Here is a 23,216-nt window from a genome sequence, read left to right on the forward strand (position 1 = left end):
GGGTGTCGCTGTTGGACAGTGTTACTTTATAAAAACGAGTGACTTTTAGACTTTTAATGTCATATTTAGTCATATTTGCGTTGTTTTATTTTTGTAATATCGATTATTTTCTCATCCACTTTTGAGGAGAGGAGACACTTCCTCCCTTGCCTCCTCGGAGGAAACGCCCCTGGCTTATACTGAGAGATACACCCTAACATCACCCTAGCAATGCCCTGGCAATGATCAGATCAGCAGCCACCAGAACACCCTAGTAATGCCCATAATGCCCTAGAAACCACACGAACATCCTACTGTAGCAATGATCAGAGCATCCTAGCAACCACCAGATCACCGTAGTAACAGCTAAAAAAATCAGTACATCCTAATCAGAAAAACAGTTTAAAAACAACCTTGCAATTCCCCAGCAACAATCCCAGCATCCCAGCAACCACCAGATACCGAATTATATGGAACATTATATCATGATAATTTTTTTAGCTATATCGCCCAGCTCTAATCACAACATACCAGGAGCAACCAGAACACCCTAGTAATGCCTGAAATGCCCTAGAAACCTCCAGAGCACCTTAAAACAGCCCAGTGTTTCCCCTGCCATTATATTAGGGGGGCGGACCACCCTCCCAACGGCACCCCCCGCCCCCTTGAAGGTCAAGTTAATTTTATTTACTTTTATTTTCTCTTATAGCGCCAGATCACAACAGAAGTCATTTAAAGTTACCTTTTCTATAGAACAGGTCTATACCTTGCTCTTTTATTAAACAAACTAAATAGCCTTATGTTATTTATCTTATTTACTCGACGGCATGTCATTTCTGTCTCTACGTGACATGGTCGCGCTCTCTGTATCGCGCACAGCGGAGTTCCGCCCCGATGCGCACACACAAGTGAGCACACTCCCACTCCCACTACTAGTATTTGTAAATATTAAGCAGCAAAACGACTATTTAAATATGAATTTTGTGTGTTAATGAATGGCGCAGACGCGCGGTTTTGTTTACTACTCGTACTGAAGCGCGCGTGACGCTTCCGGTGATATTAACGTCTGCCGTCTCACTAATGAGGACATAAATACATGAACAACATCTCCAGAACTGCTCTGAGAGTCACTTAATGAGCATTTGACCGTTTCATTCGAGTAAAACTATCCTCATATCACATACACAGACACAGAAATGTAAAGGTATTCACGGCAACCCGTCAAAATAAAAGTTTGGTTTTACTTAAAGACATTGCGGCAGAAATATTACTGTTGTTCAGTAGAATGTACGTAATACTACTACTACTACTAAAATGATTAAAACCTTATTTTTAAGGAATAATCATACACTATTTCTTCAATATTTAAATTGTAATATTAAAAATCGTAAGGCTATTGTAAGAATAATTGAAACTTGTTTTTATGCTTTCAAATAATTAGACATGCTAAAACAGAATTTGGTAAAAATTCAGGTTGGAAAAAATAAACCATTTCATAGGACCCTAAATATGTAATTTGTGTTAAACTTTTAATAAATTGATGTTAAATTAAATTTCATTATTTTAATTAATTAGACATGCTTTTTGATTAATAAAATTTTATTTAACCATTAAAAAGGAGTCCAGAAAAATTAAAACGAAAAAAATGGAATTGATGCTGTATGGATCCCTCAGCAGTCAGTCTGTTGTTTGTTTATTTCTAGGCTGCTCTGGCTGGAGGCACCACTATGGTGATTGGTCATGTGCTGCCCGAGAAGAACGAATCATTGCTGGACGCTTATGAAAAGTGCCGCTTTCACGCTGATGCCAAGGCCTGCTGTGATTACGCTCTTCATGTGGGAGTGACCTGGTGGGGACCAAAGGTACAAAGTGTGTTTGCTGAGTATGCAAACTCTGTCTCCATAGTTGAGTTTCCGTAATTGATTCAGTGCTTTTCCTGTTTATCACTGTGAAGCTGCTTTGACACAATATGTGTTGTATACAGTGGTTTAGAAATAAAGGTGACTTGACATGTCTTGTCATCACAGGTTAGGGCTCAAATGGAGACGCTGGTGCGGGACAAAGGGGTGAACTCCTTCCAGATGTTCATGGCATATAAGGACATGTACATGCTGAGGGACAGCGAGCTGTTTCAGGCCCTGCAGAACTGTAAGGACATCGGTGCTGTGGCCCGCGTCCATGCGGAGAATGGAGAGCTGGTTGCGGAGGTATAAATCAGGGAACTGATGCAAAACCATAATGTAGAAACAAGTTCTGCTCCAAAACCTAGTGAGCTGTATACAGGCAGCATCTTCACACATTAGAAAAAGCACTATTAATTTTTATCAATAGTTATCGGCGTTATGTGAAATTACTGACCTTTCTTTAGAACAGTAGTGTATGTGATGCTGCCTTTATTTTGGTCAAAATTATCATGAATAATATTGGCATCTTTCTTCCTGCATAGTCGTTATTTATCATGTTATCACATGTCTTTATTTATTCACACTAGGGTGCCAGAGAAGCACTGGATCTGGGTATTAGTGGACCGGAGGGCATTGAGATAAGCAGACCTGAGGAGGTAATGTAACCATTCAAATCCTGTGACCATCAAATTGTTTTCCTTTAAGATATTAGCCGCACTACCACTCTCTCTCCAGCTCCTAGTCTTTCCCGTCTCCATATTGCATTTCCATGGATTATTAATACTCTTAGGCCTCTGTTCATCATTAGGTTTCACTGGTGACTTTTGTGTTTTCTCACTTACCTTGGGAATTTTCCATGTGCAGCTGGAAGCAGAGGCCGTCCACCGAGCTATTACCATCGCTAACAGAGTGAGTATGATGTACAGTGTGTTGATGTATTTTGTTCATTATTTACAGCTCCAATGACAGCCCAAACTGCTGTTACTGGTTCAGAAGTGATGCTTTTTGAAATACTAACATGGACTTGGGTGATTACAACTGGGCCTTTTCTAAGCAAGATGCTGTATCAGTAGTTCTACACATGAGCGTTTTAGTGTTAAATATAACAAACAAAGATTCTGTATTTCAGAATTAAAACACATGGGTAATGCAAACACTCAAAACCTATTGCAGATCTGCTCTAATTGAGTAATTTGACAGTTTTTCTACAGCTCTATAAATGTTGTAAACAGCAAAAAAAAAGCCCACACTTTTGAGCCAATCAGAAACCTTAACAATCATTTTGCATGTTTGACATGGTGAGAGTGGGGGATTGAAGTTAGCAGACTGAAATAATGGCAGTAAGTGGATAAAGTGAAAAACTGCATTAATGATATTTGACATAATTAATATTGTTAAGCATATTTAATTATTGCATGTGTAAATGTGTAATTGCATGTTCATTTTGACAGGCCTAATTGAAACATACAGTATAATTAACTGTAATGCCATAATGTATGCACTACCATTCAAAGGTTTGGTGTCAGTTTTTTTTAAATTATAAATTGATAGAGAAAAGTTTCATTAAATTCATCACTAATTGAATTAACAACATATATAATGTTACAAAATATTTTTATTTTCTGCTGTTGAACTTTATATTCCTCAAACAATCCTGAAAATATGTATTATATTTTAACATGGTTAATAATAAGAAATAGCACCAAATCAGCATATTATTATGATTTCTGAAGGATCCTGTGACACTGAAGACTGGAGTAATGGCTGCTGAAAATTCAACTTTGACATCACATTAATAAATTATGTTTAAAAATATATTCAAATAGAAAAATAATTTGAAGTTGTATTATTTCAAAATATTAGTTTTAATATAAATAATAATAAATAAGACTTCTTTTAAAACCTTTAAATCTTATTATTATTTATGTTGAAAACTTTTGAACAAAAATGTACTTTGAGACCCTTCCTTTACTGTTATTTCACAGCTGAAGCATAATATACATACAGTATATTTCATATGTAGTGTAAACAGAGTGTCAAGATAGCAGCATGATTGACATGTTGACCCAGTTTTGAAATATACACATCAGTTGCAGATTAATTGCTTTTAAGGACTTTAAATGTGATCAGCATTGTTTCTGTTTTTTTGTCTCTTAGGCCCACTGTCCCATATATCTTGTGAATGTGTCCAGCATGTCAGCAGGGGATGTTTTAGCATCCGCTAAAATGCAGGGTAAGAGCCAGGCAATGTCACTCAAGGCCAATTCACAGTCACTTTAATATATGACACACGAATCTTCACCAGTAAATGACATAATGTGACTCCGAATACTGAAACGTGATCGGTCGACAGGGAAAGTGGTGCATGGAGAGACGACCACTGCTCATGCTGTCTTAAACGGGCTGCAGTACTACCACCAGGACTGGGCCCACGCAGCTGCTTTCGTCACTGTGCCACCACTCAGACTCGACCCCAACACACCCAATTACCTGCTCAGCCTTCTGGGAAAGTAAGTGGATTGACTGTGTACTGAGTAGTTTGATTTAGTGACTATTGATCTACATGAATAGTTTCATTTAGTCATATCTGTACAGTGACATAAAAGCCTTTTCACTGTGATGCAGTGACACTCTGAACGTCGTGACATCGGACCACCGACCCTTCACCACTAAACAGAAGGCGATGGGCAAAGACGACTTCACTAAAATCCCTCACGGTGTTTCTGGGGTGCAGGACCGCATGAGTGTTATTTGGGAGCGGGGAGTGGTATGTTTCAGTTAATATAGCCAAAAGTTGATGATTATTTATACCAGTTTTAATGCTGCAACTAAAAGACCTGTAGGAATTCCATTAAACACTTCTGATTGTTTGCATAAATATAAACAAATTCACATCAACCAGGTGTGAACATTAATGAATATCATGAATATTTATTTGTTACCTGACTTTCACCTACTTAGTCGGCTTTAATGATTAACTTTAAATACATTTTGATGAAAATTTGATTAATGAAAAACTAATAATTAATTGAATTATTACTTAATGTATGATGCAGCTGTTTCTAACAGTTGACAGAATTATTGTAAACCCCTTCCTTAATGGTTGTGGGCAATATTAGGCTAAAATTCATGCATGAATGAATACTTTGAAAATGGTACACCATCAAGACCACTATGATGTACCATTATTTAAATACTTATAATACTTTTTTATAATACTAATTTTTATGAGAATTTATAAAACACTTATGGGAAAGTATGGATTATATGCAAATTATGATACAACCTAGAATTTAGGGCCCTATCATACACCCAGCGCTAGTTTCAGATCGACGCAGTTATCATTTTCACGTCCTGCGCCACGTTATTTAAATAGAAAATGCATTTGTGCCCATTTGTGCGCCCATGGGCGTCCTGGTCTGAAAACGAGGTGTGTTCAGGCGCATTGTTGGCGCGTTGCTATTTTGAGGCAACTGAAATAGACTGCGCCATTGACCAACAAAAGCCTGGTCTAAAGTCAATGGCGCAGTATTTTTTGTTATTTAAAGAGCACGTTAGTAATGTGCGCCTATAGGTGGGTCCACAACGCGCGTACACTCAACACACAAACATGCCAAATATAAAAATTGAAAGGATTACAATGTAAAAGATTATTATTGTGTAGGCTACATAAATATAAATATGCCTACATGTCATAATGGATAGTCTCTATCCACTCTATCCATACACTTTGGAGACGCGTTTGCAAATTTCGCCGTGCAAATAGCGAACCCACTATGGCGCGAGCGCAACTGGCTCTTAAAGGGAATGGGAGATGAGACTCTGATTGGTTTATTGCACGTTATGCCCAAAACACACCCATTACTCATTAAGAGAATAGGGACAACCCTTTTAGACCATGCGCCGGACGTGTCGACCATCTTTCCTGTCGTTAAACTAGCAAATTCGGACACGTCCTAAGTGCACCTGCAACTTGTGCTTCAGACCATGCGCTTAGATCGTTAAAATAGGGCCCTTAGTCTTAAATTTGGCAGGTTTAATGGATGAAAGGCATGTAATACAGTTAATATTCACATGATAATCATTAATACTTGCAGTTAGTATGCTAGAAGTGTAGCTCATGAATATTAGGTACATTATGTGACTTGGATGGATCCAAAAAGGTTATGCAACAATGTGAGGGTGCCAATAAGTATCAATATTACAGCACTGTTCAAACATTTGAAGATTTTTTAATGTAAATAAAAGAAGTCTCTTATACTTACCAATTATTTTGATGCCGTTATGTAATAAAAAATACAGTACAAACAGTAATATTGTGAAATATTATTATAATTTAAAATTACTGTTTTATATGTTAATATTTTTTAAGTTAGTATATTTTTTAAACCTAATTAATTGATTCCTTAATTAATTGATTAACTAATTAATTGATTAATTGAGTCTTTAGTGTCAAACCTAAAACAGTTGGGATTTTTTTGAAACCGTGCTGCATTTTTTCAGGGTTCTTTGACGAATAGAAGGTTCAAAAGAACAGCATTTATTTGAATATTTATTTTGTAACAAATGTGTTTATTGTCACTTTTAATCAATTTAATGCATCCTTGCAGAATAAAATGATTAATTCCTTTTAAAAAATCTTTCTGACCCCAAACCTTTGAATGGTAGTGTATATAAATAATATATAACAAAAGTAATGAATTACATAACTATGTTGTATTAATAATAATATGACAAAGTATATATAACATATTATAGACAGTTAACTTGCTGCTCAAACCACAACAAAGACAAAAATCATGGAGGACAGGAAATGACAGATGCATCAAGAATAAAAATCTTTTTTAGCTCATTCTATCTATCTTTCTTAATAGGTTGGAGGCAAGATGGATGAGAATCGTTTTGTTGCTGTCACAAGCTCCAATGCTGCAAAGATATACAACCTTTACCCCAGGAAGGGCAGGATCATCCCTGGAGCCGATGCTGATGTGGTCGTCTGGGATCCAGAATCAACAAGGTCTCCAAAATAATGAATTCAATTCAAATCAGCTGAGAATTTAAAACACATTTCATATACTAAGTATTGTAACATAAAATGAAATGGTTTTGTGTGTCCGTAGGACCATCTCTGTGAGCACTCAATGGCAGGGTGGAGATGTAAATCTGTACGAGAACCTACGCTGTCACGGCGTCCCGCTGGTAACCATCAGCCGCGGTCGTGTGGTCTATGAAAATGGCATCTTCACCTGTGCTGAGGGCTCAGGAAAGTTCTACCCCCTCCGAACCTTCTCAGACTACCTCTACAAGAAAATGGTGCAGCGGGAGAAGGTACTCAAAGCACAACTCTCACTCCAGTAGATCATGTTTTTATTACAGTGTATCGCAGTGCATCGACTGTTTGTTTGTGACCCTCTTCTCTCAGTGTCAAGCACTCAAGGGGGTGGAGCGTGCGCCCTACACTGGAGATGTAGCTGCAGTGCAGAATTCAGGGAAGAAGGAAGTGGGCCCTTCAGATGGGGACATGAACCCACGACCCTGCACGCGCCACGGGGGAATGAGAGACCTACATGAGTCCAGCTTTAGTTTGTCTGGTACAGTAGTCTGCATTAAATCTTAACTAAAAAAGTACTATACTTGACACTAAAACACACACACAGCAAAAACATAGATATATATATATATATATGAGAGTTTAATAAGTTTATTATTAAAAAGAACAGCTGAACATCAGTTCATAAATAAAATGTATAGGCTAATTGTTTAAATAAAATATATTGTTTAAATGGTTACTGCCTTGAGTTATTATTTTGGAATAAATGCAAAAAGCTTAAAAACACTATACTGATGAGACTTGGTTTTAATAAATAGAATAGTTTATTATTGTTAATGGAAAATCCAAAATATATATATTTTTTCTTCTGATAGTGTAAGTAATGTTTATTTAAGCAAGAAAATGTGACTGGGACATGAATTTACATTTATTTAAAAAACAAAACAAACACTTTGTCTCCTCATTTCAAAACACCACTGCACGCCATATATATATTTGCATAGCCTATTTATAATGCCAGTACAATTCCAGTTAAATATTTTTCATTGACATTTTCCCTGAAGTTTTTATTGTAATACAAAAAAAGTGTCATTCTCATTCTTGTTTTAATTACATTGTTAAATATGTTTTGATTAATTTCCTACAATTACAACATAATTTTACATAACCATACAGTATATATATATATATATATAAATAATATAAAATTGTGTAAATCTAAATTTAAAAATAATATAGAAATATATAATGTGAATGAAAAATACATGAATTTATAAACTATGTAAATGTGTTTATTTACAATTACAGTATATGTAACCTGTGTTGCTCAACAGTCTTTATTTTTTGCTAGGTACCCAAATTGATGAAAATGTTCCAAAGAGAGCGTCCGCAAGGATTCTGGCGCCACCTGGTGGTCGTTCTAGTGGAATCTGGTAACATTTCGGATCAACAATTGCGCAAGTCTGCAACTGAACACCTACATTTTTGACAACCTCACATCTGATGAAAATTATTTCATTTTAATCACTTGCAACTACATTCCTGTGGTTTTTATATATATACTGTATGTGTGTGTACACGAGGGAAAAAATATATTTGTGTGGAAATTGGAAAACAAGGTAATACGTTGGAAATAGTTGTAAGAGATTTGGTAATCCAAAATGTTACAGGGTGTTTTGTTCTTCATATTCAGTCAAATGAAATAGTGAAGGTTGTGTTCAAATGCAACACTGTTGTAGTGCTAAATAAATGACAGATCCTTTTACTAATTGTTTTTGTTACCACATTAACAACAGTACGTTTTACGTAAGCTGCCGTTTAACCTATTTTAAAGATAGCGACTGCAAAGTTGTTTAAGAATGGGAATGTTATTAGTTTGTGTATTTGGTCATGGCTTGAAAATGTGAACCATTGTAAAGTTATTTAATATTTTAACTGTTTTAATGTGTTGGCAGATGACTATACATTTACCTCAGTGTTTATCTCTGGATTTACACTTTAGCACTCTGCCTCTCTACACTTACAACTCTTACAGTGACCAATTGGCAACACTTTCTGACAGCAGGTACAAACCACTTTTTGCGTTGTGTCGAGGTGTTAATATTTGTTCTTATTTTTATTATCTTATTTTTAACACTCAAAATTTAAAGGCAATACAAGATATTTGATTGTTTCTCTGTCATATTTCTAGTTTTAGTTCATGACACAGGCCACTTGTATTGCTTATACATTCAAAAAAGTAATTTATAAGAAGCATTTTCAATTTTCCCAATGTCATTTAGAAGCACACGTACCTGACCTTCTAAAATGTGAATTAAGAATAACATTGTTTACAATGTTACATATCAAATTTAGCTGTGTAACTAATCTAAAAATGTATTGATCTTTCATTTTTCGCTGACCAGATTTTCTTTTTATCCACTAAGTCTGCATTCCCTGTTAGTGTTACAGACACTCACGAGTTATTCTTCATAACAATAGCATAATTTTTGCAGTGTAGCTTTATGTCTATTCTAGAATTAACTGTTAGCCGAACACTGAACTGTAATGACAGTTGAATTCCATCAGTTGTTCACTGAACTTTAAAGGGTTAGTTCACCCAAAAATGAAAATTAGCCCATGAATTACTCACCCTCCTAGCATCCTAGGTGTATATGATTTTCTTCTTTCAAACGAATCCAGTCAGAGTTATATTAAAATTGACTTTGATCTTCCAAGCTGTTTAATGGCACTCAGCGGGTGTTGCAGTGCATCAGTCCAAAAGAAGTGAAATAAAGCGCATCCATCTATAATAAAAAGTGTCTCACACGGCTCCGGGGGGTGAACAAAGGCCTTCTGTAGCGAATCGATGCGTTTTTGTAAGAAAAATATCCGTATTCAAAACGTAATAATCACTTTAATCTAGCTTGCACTCACTGTTGTAGACGGAAGCAGCTTCAGGCAAATGACGTAAGATGTCGGCGTTGCGCATGCGCCGCTCAGAAGTGAGAAAACCAACATTTGTTAACAGGAGCAAAGGAAGCAAAGTTAGCCATGCTGCAAGCTTCTGTGTACAACTGTTGGCGCAAGCTAGATTAAAGTGATTATTACGTTTTGAATATGGATATTTTAAGACAGGACGCCTTTGTTCACCCCCCGGAGCCATGTGAGGCACTTTTTTATTATGGATGGATGCGCTTTTTTTCTCTTCTTTTGGACTGATGAACTGCAACACCCGCTGACTGCCATTAAACAGCTTGGAAGATCAAAGTCAATTTTTAATATAACTCCGATTGGATTCATCTGAAAGAAGGAAGTCATATACGCCTAGGATGGCTTGAGGGTGAGTAAATAATGGGCTAATTTTCATTTTTGGGTGAACTATCCCTTTAACACTGTGCATTGGTGACTATTGATCTGCATGTTCCAAAACAAGTCAGAACATCTGACTTCACTTCTGATAAACACTAACCAACCCTGTTAAAAGACACCAGACATCTAACTGAGGCATGTGTTCTTTTTGTACATGTATGTCTAAGCACTTGAAGACCTTCTGTAGAGACCGTTCGAAACACAGTAACTTTAGCTGTACAATGTTCCAGTGACACAAGCAGTAGAATGGCAAGAACATTTCTGTTGGTGCTGAATATTCATGTCTTTTTTTATTCTGGATTTTCAGTATGCTTTTCAATTTTTTAATATGAGCTGTGTATGCACTACAGTTGTACGTATTAACGTATTATGTTTATCTCATGAAAAAGTGCAAATAAACTCCCTTCAACCTCATGACTGCATGTATCATTGAATAAAATGCAACAGAATATTTATATACATGCTTATAATATTTACCAAATACACTTTATAATTACGTTATTAAATAACTATAATTCATTAGTAGTAAGTTAAGTTATTAGTTATCTCAATCATTTTAATATATTTCTTTTACAGTTTTTTCAACTGCTTACACACAAAATCTTTACTTGTCACACAATTTCTGAAACCTGACACTCTTAACACCAGAACCACACACCAAATCTGCAAAACTACTAATTCTCGGCCTTTGACTCAGTTTTTAATTTCATAAAACACTTTTTTGCAAAACAAAACACACAATTCTCTATGTAACACACAAAAATCTAACAGGAAGCATCTTGATTTCCTTTTTCAAACACAACCAACCGAAATGCCAAACATTCACCAGTGCCTCACATTAACTCCTCACATTTGCTTTACTTAACAACAACCAATCATGGCTTTAGAATATGCCTGAATACACATCTACACAACTACACATGGTTGATGTATTTCTTTTCTTTTGTACTGTGTAACACGGTATTCACAACCACAAATGCTTACAGTAAAAAAAAAAAGTTTGGTTTCAATCTTGCTTTTCAACATTTTTCAATATCTCTCTCTGCCAATTACTTTCAATCTTGTACAGAAATGTACATAGGAGCTCATAAAAGAAGAGCTTTAGGTTTTGAATAACTGTGTGTATATGATATATCCAAAAATACAATATTATGGCAAAGGTGTTTGCAACGTAAGACAAATGTTTGCTTTTGGGACGTTTTTGTGATATTTTGAATGCAGTGCTGCATTTTGCAGGAGATGTGAGGCATTTTGCATTTTGTGTGTGCAATTCTTTGATTTGTGTGTAAAGTTTTGAAAAAAAGAAGCAAAGTTTTGAAAATGTGTGTAAGCAGTTGAAAAAACTGTAATACATTAATATATTATTTTAATATATATTATAATGTTTTAATTACTAAGTGTGTGTGTGTGTGTGTATATACAGTATATATATATATATATTTCAATCACTTTAAACTTTTGTTTCTTTGAATAATTTTAAAGAAAATAAAAATCGTATTTATAGGGTATATTATAATAGCTTTTTAATGTATTTTTATTTGAAATGTTAATGTGTTTGTTATTGTGCCTCTTCAATCACTTTGACCTTATTTCTAAAATGTTTAAAGCCTAGAATTGCCTAGAAATGTGTTTATTTTGAGCTTTTCTCCTACCTATTATGTGTAGGATTTGTCAATCCTGTTGTCGTTATCACTGCAGCATATTTTTTTGGACAAATACAGAAATAATATTAGTACAGCTACAGTGTTTTCCGTTTATAATTTAAAAACAGAAACACACGGGATACAAACTGATAATAACGTGCTGTTATTCAGGTCTTCACAAAGAAATGCGTTTATAATGAGGGGCGGTGCGCATGCGCAGAGAGGGCCAGTTTGTTGCAGGAGCGCGTGGCGCTATTGCCCGTAACTAGGCAGCAGCGCATATCTGGCAACCCACAGGAGAGCGGAGAGCAGCGGATTGCATTCTGCCAGTGTAATATCAACATTGGAAAGGACGCAGTCAAAATACAGTGAGTAGAATATTGTTAACATATTATAATTAATCGGTATTCTTAATAATGTATGACATTAAATAGGCGCTGTGGCCTCTTTTGTCTGTGTATTATGTGTTTATGGCTCGAGCGTGTCTGGTGTTGCTCATATACGGCGGCGGGGCCTGCAGAACTGTCACAATAATGCACCGTTTGTTCAGCGGACTCACATGTATTATACATATCACTGAAGGCTCCAGTGGGCTGTTTTATAGAGCAAAACGCAATATTTATGTTCACATTTTGGCGTAAAGACAAAAAAGAGCCATATCAGTGATAAACAGAGCGCGTTAAAGGGCCTGTGTGACTCCCATTATATAAGATACTGTAATATAGTTTAAGACCTCGTTTGCAGAAAAGGATAAATAAACATGAAACTAATGCATATGTTTGTAATAATAACGAATATTATTGACATGACATAGTAAAACGCGCATAGTTTATCCAACTGATGGTAAAACAAGCAGGTGACCTGTCAATCTCTGCTTCATTTCTTCAGACCCAGCATAATACAATAGGCACCATTTTTAAATTATTATTAGGAAAAATACCATTTGTAGAGTGCCAATAATCGTTTTCAACCAGTTTTTGTCTTTTACTGATTTTTGAGGTGTGAGAAAAAAAAAAATACAGTACCTGTCATTAGTTTAAAATAGCAACATTAATTGATTATGATCTGAGAATTACAATATTACATTGTATTGGTTTTATTAACTGCTCATTATATTTAAACGATTATATTATAAAATTATAAAACCACCTGCTTTCAGACTATAACTTAATATTATAAGATTGAAGATTAATAAATTTAAGATTAAAGTGCTGTATGTAACAAATGTACAGTAGCCTATATTTAAAAGAAATTTTATTATTATTATAAGAAGGGGTTAATAAAAATGCCTCCTTTATAAATACGTTTTCAAAGTTTTACCTCAAATTTTAGTCAGCACATTAAGATATTTATGAAAACATATATAATCAGGTAATATCATATTAATCATATGATATTTTATGTATCACACCATTAAATATATGATATTATAAACCATGATGTCACACACAAATTTGTATTTCTAAAATACACAAACAAAAATGTCATTCTAAAAAAAGTTACATTTTAAATAATATACTATTATCTTGCAAAAGCAGAAAAAAATTTCAACCCTGTTGACAATTCAATCCATGGAGCTGAAACCATTTTTTGTAGTTTTTTTTTTGTCCCAGTACTCAAGAATCAGAGCTTTACAGACTTCATGCAGTGAAATACACATATATTGTGTCTCTGTAGAAGATGTGTGTGTGTTTTACAGATGTGATTTCCATCACGCAGTCTGCTGGGCGCACCAGATGTGCATGGTTAACAACATCTCAGAAACACTTTAATCTGGATGGATTATCTTTGAAGGATTGAAATTTATAGTGTGATTACAATTTTACTCTGCAGTGATGATAACTGAAGAACAGAACTGAATAACACTTCTGATTAACCAAATAGAAATACATTTTTTCCAGACACGGTGACTGTGACGAGTGGGGGCGGGGCCGAGAGCCGTGGGAACGGAGCGAGGCCGGTGGAGTGAATATTCAAAGAATGTGTACGATACCATCTTTACCTGCTATCCTGTTGTCAACATGAAATTGTAAATAATATATATATATATATATATATATGAAGTCACAGATGCCGTAAGATTTCAGAGTATTACAATGAAGCGCATTATGTACACAGTGACTTTGTTCTTCTTTTTTCTTTGTAGGAGATGGCAGTGAATGTATACTCCACATCAGTAACAATTGAGAACCTGAGCCGACATGACATGTTGGCATGGGTGAATGACTCCCTTCAGCTCACCTACACCAAAATAGAACAATTATGTTCAGGTGGGTCATACTGCCTTATTTCTCAAAGTGTTTCTGTCTTTTATGTCATGAATGGCACTAGCATACTCTTATTTCTGCTCCACTATAGATTATATAACACTACTGTTCATTTCACAATAAAAAGGCTTTTACTTTGCCTTTGATCATATATGCTAAGTGTTTGTATCTCTTCCAGTGTAATCAGTCAAATTAAAGCATTTACTTTGCACTCAACACTAATAAGGTTAACCAATCACATGCATGCATGTTGATCAAAGACGTTTTACTATATTGTTCCCCAATCATGCAATGAATGAGCTTTACTGACCTATGTTCTCTTTTGCTTTTTGTCCTCAGGGGCGGCTTATTGTCAGTTCATGGACATGTTGTTCCCAGGGTGTATTCTTTTAAAGAAAGTGAAATTTCAAGCAAAGCTGGAACATGAGTTTATACATAACTTCAAAGTACTCCAGGCAGCTTTCAAGAGGATGAACGTTGATAAAGTTAGTTGGTCTTTTTTACTTTAAATTTTCACGTTTTACTCTTTACTCATTTAGAAACGAAAGCTTTCAGCTCATTTGTTAAAAAGTATAGTCTACAATGACAGTTGATTGATTGAAGGCATGTTTATTAATATAGCATGTTTCACACACAATGGTAATTCAAAATGCTTTACAGAAATGTGATTATTACTAATCACAAATTCAATGAAAAGTAAAAAAAACAAAAACAAGTAAGGAATAATTTATTTAAAAGCTACTACCAAGGAAAGAACAATACTGAATACTGAATGCATAACAATACAGAAATACAATTATACTGTCACACAATGTTGTAGAGACAATGACAATGAAGGTAAAAGTTCCAAAATAAGACTTAATCATATCAACAGTTTGATCCAAACATAAACAGGCAAGTAACACAACCATAACACGGACGACACCAGACAGGCAACTGAACTAAACAGGGAGTATAAATAAGAAGGAACTAATGAGGTAATTAATAAGGACACAGGAAAAGATAATGATAATCAAATAGAAAGAGAAACTAGGTCAACTAAGGAGACTGAACCAAAACACAACAAAGCAAAACTGTCACATATACAGTGCAATCAGTAAGGTCGAAGAAAAAAAGTTACTGCATTTTTGCTTGTAATTTTAAAATATAACTTATTTTTTGAACAAAAAAAAAAAGCAACCGGTAAGTATGAAAGTTAATGTATAATATGTCATTATTAATTAGGTTATAACAGTTTTTTGAACATTCATTTTTATGAACCATCCATTTACCATAGTATGAAGCTAATTAATATTCAATATAACAGACATCTCTAATAAAAAATGAGAAGGAACTTTCATCAATATCAAACATCAGGCCTAGGTATTGCATAACAGATCATTAGTTAAATAGTTATGAATGTAAATTAGTTATTAAAGTTTGGCTTATACAGTATATTGATGTAGTATTCATTATACAGTATGTTTGTATATTTTTGTTTATCAAATAATCAACCAGTCAGGGTGCTGGTTTTTGGTGTTGTTTGTCAAGTTATCTGAAAATATTACTTGAGACAAGCTGTCTAATGTTCTTTGTGAAATATGCGTTTGTGTTCTGTAAATTTCCTAGGATATGAGAAAAGATTTTAGCATAAAAATTACACCTCTAGCTTACAACTTAGTGTTATATTGATCCAATGATTTGTTTTCCTTTTGTTATCCAGATAATTCCTGTGGAAAAATTAGTGAAAGGAAAATTCCAGGACAACTTTGAATTCGTCCAGTGGTTTAAAAAATTCTTTGATGCCAATTATGACGGAAAAGAGTATGATCCCATTCAAGCTAGACAGGGCCAAGATGTGGCGCCTCCACCAAATCCAGGTGAACACTTTTCCCACAAACCCAAGAGAACTAGTCCCTCAGGTAACCTCGAGATTCTGCCGCCCCTTTGCTGCATTGATTGCTGAGCTTCTACTGATTGACAGCGTGCTCTGCAAAGCAGCTGGTTGTGCACGGGCCTCAGAAGGATTTACTCCATGCCCAAGCTTTCATTAATGAGAAAACAATGAATTCAGCATTAAAACAGCTCTGTGTTGCTCTGTTAGTGCAGTACTAACAAACAGTTTTCCAAAATCAGTTCCGCAGTGTTCTCTCAAAGGGTCATTGCTTGCTTAGTGTCACTTCGGTCAGTCCTATTCATCCCTCAGTTCCTCCAAATTCTTTATTGGTCATTTTAAAGTTATCGTCACCTGAAATAAGTTACAAAAAAACATGCCTTTTATTTTAACCCTCTATTGCATGACTTATAAAAGCAATTTTAAACATGAGTGAGTCAGTTTGCTTGCATAAAAATGGACCTCATACTAAAATCAAAAACAAAACAAAAAGAAATGGGAGGCAGCGCTATGTGGTGATAGAAAGAAATAAGTTCATAAAAATAAAACAAAAAGTAGAAAAAATAGAACAAAAATAAAACAAACTGTTATATTACAGGAACTATTAGAACTGGCTTCTAATAGTTTCTAATAATTAATTTCGCTATTTAAACACTGTAATGTAAATTCAAAAAAATAAAATGTTATGTACAAAAAAAAAAATTGTTAACAAAGCTAAAAAGACACTACTGTTCAAAAGTTTGGGGTCAGTAAAAATACCTTTATTTTTATACATAATACTTTTATTTATAAATATGGAATGTTTCTAAACAGCATATTATAATGATTTCTGAAGGATCATGTGACACTAAAGACTGGAGTAATGGCTGCTGAAATTCAGTTTTGCCATAACTGGAATAATTTAAATTTTTAAATATATTAAAATAGAAAACAGTTATTTTAAAGCCTTAGGTGGGAACTTTTGATCATTAGTGTACAAATTATTTATGAACTCTTTTAAAATTAATTTTTATTCACTAATAAATGTAAATCGTATTTTTTATAGGTGAAAAAAAGGCTTTTTGAGGCAGAGCATAATGTTGAGCACAAGGATGTAGTGCTACCAAAAAACTACTTTAATTTTTTTTTTTAATTTAAAGTCATCCCTTCATTAACAACCCTTTATTGACATCCTTTGTGCTTGAAAAGTGATGAAAAAGGGTTACCCTGAGGCAAAATTGCGCAATAGAGGGTTAACAGCCAAGTACTGGAAACATAGAGTCCCCAGAGAGGTACAAAAGTGGTGTCCTAATTTGCTGACAATTGACTGCTTTTGTGATCGTTGGGGTGGATTGGGAATGTGACCTCCATTTAGTTTGTAGTCACATCTCGTCACACTTGCCTGACTTTGGTTAAACCTGCCAGATATAAAGTGGATAATAGGCTTTTGGAACAGTTAATGTTTGATCACACACATTCTTAACCAAAGTAATGGGGTAACAAGCAGCCCATGCTGTAGCTTGTTAAAGGCTGATCTTACTGAACCTCTTCTGAAGCTCATTTTAGTGAATCATTAGCTCTGTTCAAAAACCTAGTGAGCTGCCACCTTAGACTGCATTTAAAGGAATAGTTCAACCAAACGTGAAAGTTTGCTGAAAACGTACTTGTCCTCAGGCCATTTAAGATGTAGAGGAGTTTGTTTCTTCAACAGAATTTTAGCATTACATTAAATTTAGAAATTTAGTATTACATCACAGGCTCACCAATGGATCCTCTGCAGTGAATGGGTACCATCAGAATGAGGGTTCAAACAGCAGATAAAAACATCAGTGCACAACTTCATTCCAAAAATGTATATCTTGTGAAATGTTTGTAGTAAACAAATTCATAATTAAGATGTTTTTAACTTCAAACCATTGCTTTCGGCTAGGTCCTCTATCCATAATATTGCTTTCTCCAGTGAAACAGTTGTCTCGTCTGAATCAGGAGAGAAATATGCATAAGCTTAGTTTACAAGCAAAAACAGTCCAAAACAGTTTTATACAAATACTGTATGTCAGTGGATTTTAATGTGAGAGGACAACAGGGGAAGGACTTTTTTAGAGGAGGAAGCATTATTAAATTTCTCCAAATCTGTTCCGACCATGTATTGCATGAGGGTGAAGTTTTCATTTTTGGGTGAATTATTTCTTTAAAGGCATCATAAGCTCACTCTTGAGGATGGTCAAAAGATTGGGCAGCAAAATTTTCTTATGCAATTCTGGCCAAAACTAGGTATTGTATGTTTATATACTGTATATGTGAAGGCAATTCTAAAATACAATTTAGTAAGCTTCCTAAAAAAATTAATAAATACAAATAACTGTTCGCAGACAGAATTCAGAATTGAATTGACTGTTATTTGAGCTCTCATGAAGAGTTCTGTTTGTGGGACGTTCCAGATCAGTCACTTACAGTATGAGGGGCCATTTTGGCCCACTATGGTATGGAACAGAGCTTAATGTGTTTAAAGAAGCTGATAGAAATGACAAAAACCTAAAATTGCATGGATTAGTTTGTACATTTACTGAACAGATCCCATTTATTGTAACTAAATGCAAAACATCTCCAATTTCAGGGTCTCAGAGAACATCGCCAACAGTACCTAAAAACATGCCCACACCACAGAGGGTGACCACCACCATAAGGAAGAACCCCACACATGCCCGAAATGGGGGAAGTGATGCTGAAATCATGGAGCTTAATCAACAGGTAGAGTCCCCGGGAGGGTAAGGAAGACTTACTCTACCTTGGAATACTTTCGATTGGAGATTGTAGAGAAATTGAATATAAAGAAAGTGTTGGCAGATTTTGCATTTGTCATTTTTTATCTTTCTTTTCTCCCATTTTCCCCAGATCATTCCTTATCTTCTATCCCACCTATTTAAATAATTGCATTTTATTTGATATTCTTCTATGTCTGGATATAGATTGTCTTATCATAATAAGCATATTGACTTTTTCCCAGTAAGGAATGGTCATGTTCTGATGAGTAGTATCTTACAATTTGTTCTTTGTCTTTTGCTTTGTTTTTTTGAAGTTAATGGATCTGAAGTTAACCGTAGATGGTCTGGAGAAGGAGAGAGATTTCTACTTCAGCAAACTTCGAGACATTGAACTGGTCTGTCAAGAAAATGAGACTGAAAACCACCCCATTATCAGTAGGATAATTGACATTCTGTATGCCACAGAGGTACTGCCAATGACTTTTTATATCTGTTTTGATAATTATTTGACTGATATATCTGTCAGGTTGATTCATAATTGCGATATCAATTTGTATCCACTGTTGACCGTGTTCAAGTGACCATTGTTCTGTGAATTTTTGCATACGAAATCCAAGTGGGTCATGCAGATTTGCCACGTTAACCAACAGAAATTTGCTTGCTTTAAAAGTGACTTCTGTGTGAGTTGTGCTTCATATGTCGCAACACTACTGACAATAGATAATTGATCCCTTTTTTGTCTGTGAAATTTTCCAAATTTGACCACACCACCAGTAGGAGATGGAAATACCAGAGTTAAAATTTCCCATTTTAGATCTCAGAGTGTGCCTGATGGCATTAGAAGAGTTCTAATGCCAGTTATGGTTAAAACACTTGAAAACAGCTGTCAATTATTACATTATAAACTTAATTTTGTAGTATGGTCATTAGTCATCACCATCTTGGAAGTCAAATTTTGAGCACCATTCAAGTTCTAAGCTGTCTGAATTGCAGCAAAATCTACTGATAACTCTATATGAATAAATATGAAAAATGGCAAGCTGAGGCCTCAGAATCAGAATCAGTTATTTGAAATGGACATGAAATGACTCTAGTCCTAATGCTATTGTCAGTGCTGGGTAGATTACTTACAAATTGTAATCAGTTACTAATTAAAGATTACATGATTAAAAACTGTAGTTAGTAATGTAGTCTAGGTTACTCATTTTAGGTAATGTATTCTGATTACTTTTTAGATTACTTTTTATATTGTTCAATAAACATACCATATTGATATAAAAAGAAAAAGAAAATATATTCCTTAAAATATTTCTTTCTTTCTGTCTGTTTGTGAATATAGTCAAAGCTGGATGGTACACACTGTAGGATTTTTAGAAATAAATGTTTAAAAGAGGAAAAAAGAAGAATTGGGGAGAATCAAATTATGAATAATTTACTGCCATTGTGTGAATAATATGTAATCCATAAAAAAGGAACTGTAATCTGATTATGAGCATTTTAAAATGTAATATACTCCGTAATTCGGATTACATGTAATCAGTTACTACCCAGCACTGGCTATTGTTGCTACTGATGTTTTAATTAGAACCACTATGAAATTGTGACCTAAAGTTAAGAAAACTAGTCTAATGACACGCTCTTCAGGAACCATAATGTACAAATACAAAACTGCATTATAATCACTGGAATATACAAAATGTTACTTAATTGTATACAGTGCAGTGTTAAATGCAGTATACCGTGATCTTCCTAAAAATGCTCATTTTTTATACAGGATGGCTTTGCACCACCAGAAGATGATGAAATAGATGAGCAGGCCCACTTGGACCAGGACGAATACTGAGCACCCTCCTCTTCCACATCATCGTAACCCTTCATCATTTCCTCTCCCCACCACTTTGAATGACTCCCCTCCATCGCACGCTGTTAATATCCTCTCAGTTTCCTACAAATGTATGGGCTCACCATATATACTCTAACTCTTTGTCCTCCGACGATGGTTTATGCCCTACATAGGTATCAACAAACACTCGCCGTCCTCACCCCCATCCAGACAGTAGCACCAACAACGACACATCCTAGCCGTCACAGCATGTTTTACATAACGACATAGAGAATGAACAAAAGAAAAGGTGTCATAGATTGTGGGTAGCACAACGGACTGAAAAAAAAAAGTACATATTGTGATGGGAAAGACCTTTTTAAAGAAAAAGAAAAAAGAAAATGAAGAAAAATGTTGCTTGGAATGCAGTTATTCGTTGTGAGATTTTCATACACATTTTCTTTGAGGTCTGTCTCGGCTCCATTCAGTATGAAATGATCAGTATCACGCCATCCATCTGTGTCTCCAGCTTCAGTCTGCCTCGCTCACTGACTGTACACTTTTAAAGGGATAGTTCACACAGAAATGTCTATTCTGTTGTCAATTTCTTACCCACACGTTGTTCCAAACCTGTATGACTTTCCTTCATGGAATAAACGGAGAAGGTTGCTCATTTCCATATGACTGCAGAAAATAGGGACTGAAGCTTTCAAGCTTGAAAAAGGACACAAATGAATGAACCATAAAAGTGGTCCATACGATTCATACGCTATATTCCAAGTCTTAGAGCTTCTTACAAACTTCAAGTACACCTGTGACCAGGTGATCATTGAGTTGATGAAATTCTAATGAAAACACCAACAAGCGCTAGAGAAGATGTCAAGATTTTAAGTGAATAATGGAATAGAGCACACTTTTCAAGCACACGATTTTTTTGAATCTCTATTGAAGATTGAAAGCTTTCACTGTACAACCAAAATATCATACATGTTTGGAACGGCATGAAGGTGAGTAAATAATGACAGAATTTCATTTTTAGATTAACTATCCCATTAAACGACTAAAAACAGCAGACACTATCAGGAAGAATCCCAGTAATATCTTATGAATCTTTTATATCTGCAAAGATATTGATGTCAAGTTTGTCAGTGCTATAGAGCTATAGAGAGGACTTTTATACTTTTGAATGTGGATGAGCCAGTGACAGGGTAAATAACAAAAAATGACATGAAAATATGTCAGCGAGGCTTTAACATGTGTAAGACAACAGTAACTTATGGCACAGGTTGTTTTGCGTATACCCAGGGAGCATGTGAATGTTATACATTGACAATTGATGAGTGATTGTTTGAAAATCATATTTTTCTGTTGTGCTTGACTGTGACATTATTCTGACACCTCATAGGCTGCAAAAAATCGAAACTCACCAAATGAATGGAAAGTGGGATTACCGTCATATTCAACTAGTGTTCATGACACCATTGAGCATGAGGGACAGTACTCATTGTTACTGTGTGCATTTTATTTTGGTGGCAATCAAACGTGATACTACTGATCAGATGATGTCATGTCGAATTGAACTGACGTTTGCTGCTAGTGTTGCTGCATTTATGTGTTTTGTTTTGTATTTATTTCGCTCAGCTATTGAATAGCACATGGGCTGTGCATTAAATCATATCAGATTTGTAAAAGGCCCCGATCAAATTAAACAGAGATGCTAGATGTCATTGGTTTGAATCTACTTCTCTCTGTGTTGAGAACCTGAGTCATCTTGTATTGTCTTATTATGGCCATAATTGTGTTTGCATAAATTGTTTTGAGTAAATAAACATTCGTGAAAATAGATTTTGTTCATGCATTTCATAAAACTGCATATTAAAGGGTTAGTAAAATGTTACGGCATACAAAAACGTTCAGAATTTAATTCAAATAATGTGTCAATGAAATCAATCTTAATGAAAAATATAGTTTTGATTTTTTTTTTCTTTTATGACCTGGGGCCAGCTGTTCAAAAAGTTTAATCTGGATCAGAATGATCTGGATTTGGAAATCCCATGTTCTGCTATCCAGGATCAGGTAACCCATTTTACGTTTGTGCCGGTTTTTCAAAGCAAAATTGGATTGGATCACCCTGATCCAGATACACACTTTTTCAGATTTCCAAATCTGGATTACTAGTGCTCTACGGAGCCCCTAAAAGGACATGGTGATGGAAAAAAATAAAATAAAAAATGAGATGAGATGGGGAAACAAATGCCAATGTTTTGCATTCTAGTTTTGCATTGTTTACACAAATAACTACTGAGTGATTCTATAATTGCAGGTACATTTGGTGTCCAAAGTCATTAATTTTTTTCCTGCTTTTTTCAAATGGTTATATTTTTAATTATTTTAATACTGTGTTACTCATTGTTATGAATTACAAGATGTTACAGTCCATAACAATATAATATTTTTTTGCAAAAAGTGTCTTAAATAGCTGAAAATCATGATTTCTTGTTGTCCGAATTAGTCAGTGCATTTTTTCCATCATGTATCATTGTGTAATCAAAATATTTTATTGTACTTTTCTTTTGGTAATAT

General features: G+C 34.9%; 2 protein-coding genes across 4 annotated transcripts in view; both read left to right on the forward strand.

Annotated features, from left to right (window-relative positions):
• Positions 1–9,568, forward strand: part of LOC107752745 (dihydropyrimidinase-related protein 5-like) — a 15,857-nt gene extending 6,289 nt beyond the window's left edge. Inside the window, exons 3-13 of the mRNA XM_016568774.1 lie at positions 1,683–1,841; positions 2,007–2,186; positions 2,471–2,539; positions 2,748–2,792; positions 4,041–4,116; positions 4,237–4,393; positions 4,509–4,650; positions 6,758–6,900; positions 7,004–7,211; positions 7,306–7,474; positions 8,285–9,568. Coding sequence (XP_016424260.1) covers positions 1,683–1,841; positions 2,007–2,186; positions 2,471–2,539; positions 2,748–2,792; positions 4,041–4,116; positions 4,237–4,393; positions 4,509–4,650; positions 6,758–6,900; positions 7,004–7,211; positions 7,306–7,474; positions 8,285–8,370 — 1,434 coding nt within the window. The 3' untranslated portion in view covers positions 8,371–9,568. The remainder of the gene's footprint in view (positions 1–1,682; positions 1,842–2,006; positions 2,187–2,470; positions 2,540–2,747; positions 2,793–4,040; positions 4,117–4,236; positions 4,394–4,508; positions 4,651–6,757; positions 6,901–7,003; positions 7,212–7,305; positions 7,475–8,284) is intronic.
• A 2,639-nt stretch (positions 9,569–12,207) lies between these two features.
• On the forward strand, positions 12,208–21,856 carry LOC107752746 (microtubule-associated protein RP/EB family member 3-like). 3 transcript variants are annotated; one of them, XM_016568777.1, is made up of 9 exons: positions 12,212–12,295; positions 13,829–13,838; positions 13,897–13,956; positions 14,074–14,197; positions 14,534–14,679; positions 15,897–16,095; positions 18,664–18,797; positions 19,126–19,278; positions 20,586–21,856. In XM_016568777.1, the coding sequence occupies exons 4-9, from the start codon at positions 14,077–14,079 to the stop codon at positions 20,652–20,654; spliced, it is 822 nt and encodes a 273-aa protein (XP_016424263.1). In that variant the 5' UTR covers positions 12,212–12,295; positions 13,829–13,838; positions 13,897–13,956; positions 14,074–14,076; the 3' UTR covers positions 20,655–21,856. The 3 variants fall into 3 exon arrangements, with proteins under 3 accessions (XP_016424261.1, XP_016424262.1, XP_016424263.1); XM_016568775.1 differs by lacking the exons at positions 13,829–13,838; positions 13,897–13,956 and having other exon boundaries at positions 12,208–12,295; XM_016568776.1 differs by lacking the exons at positions 13,829–13,838; positions 13,897–13,956 and having other exon boundaries at positions 12,208–12,295; positions 15,897–16,053.
• The last annotated feature ends 1,360 nt before the right edge of the window (positions 21,857–23,216 follow it).

This window comes from Sinocyclocheilus rhinocerous, unplaced genomic scaffold (assembly GCF_001515625.1).
Source record: "Sinocyclocheilus rhinocerous isolate Xijiao unplaced genomic scaffold, SAMN03320098_v1.1 scaffold61, whole genome shotgun sequence".
In the NCBI taxonomy this organism is placed as follows: Eukaryota; Metazoa; Chordata; class Actinopteri; order Cypriniformes; family Cyprinidae; genus Sinocyclocheilus; species Sinocyclocheilus rhinocerous.

Bases quoted from the DNA above. Each gene is read 5' to 3' on its own strand.
- LOC107752746 (XM_016568775.1), top strand. From the start codon at position 14,077: ATGGCAGTGAATGTATACTCCACATCAGTAACAATTGAGAACCTGAGC. The intron at 16,096-18,663 runs GTAACCTCGAGA...CTCCAATTTCAG, and splicing joins CAAGAGAACTAGTCCCTCAG to GGTCTCAGAGAACATCGCCA. The intron at 19,279-20,585 runs GTACTGCCAATG...TTTTTTATACAG, and splicing joins ACATTCTGTATGCCACAGAG to GATGGCTTTGCACCACCAGA.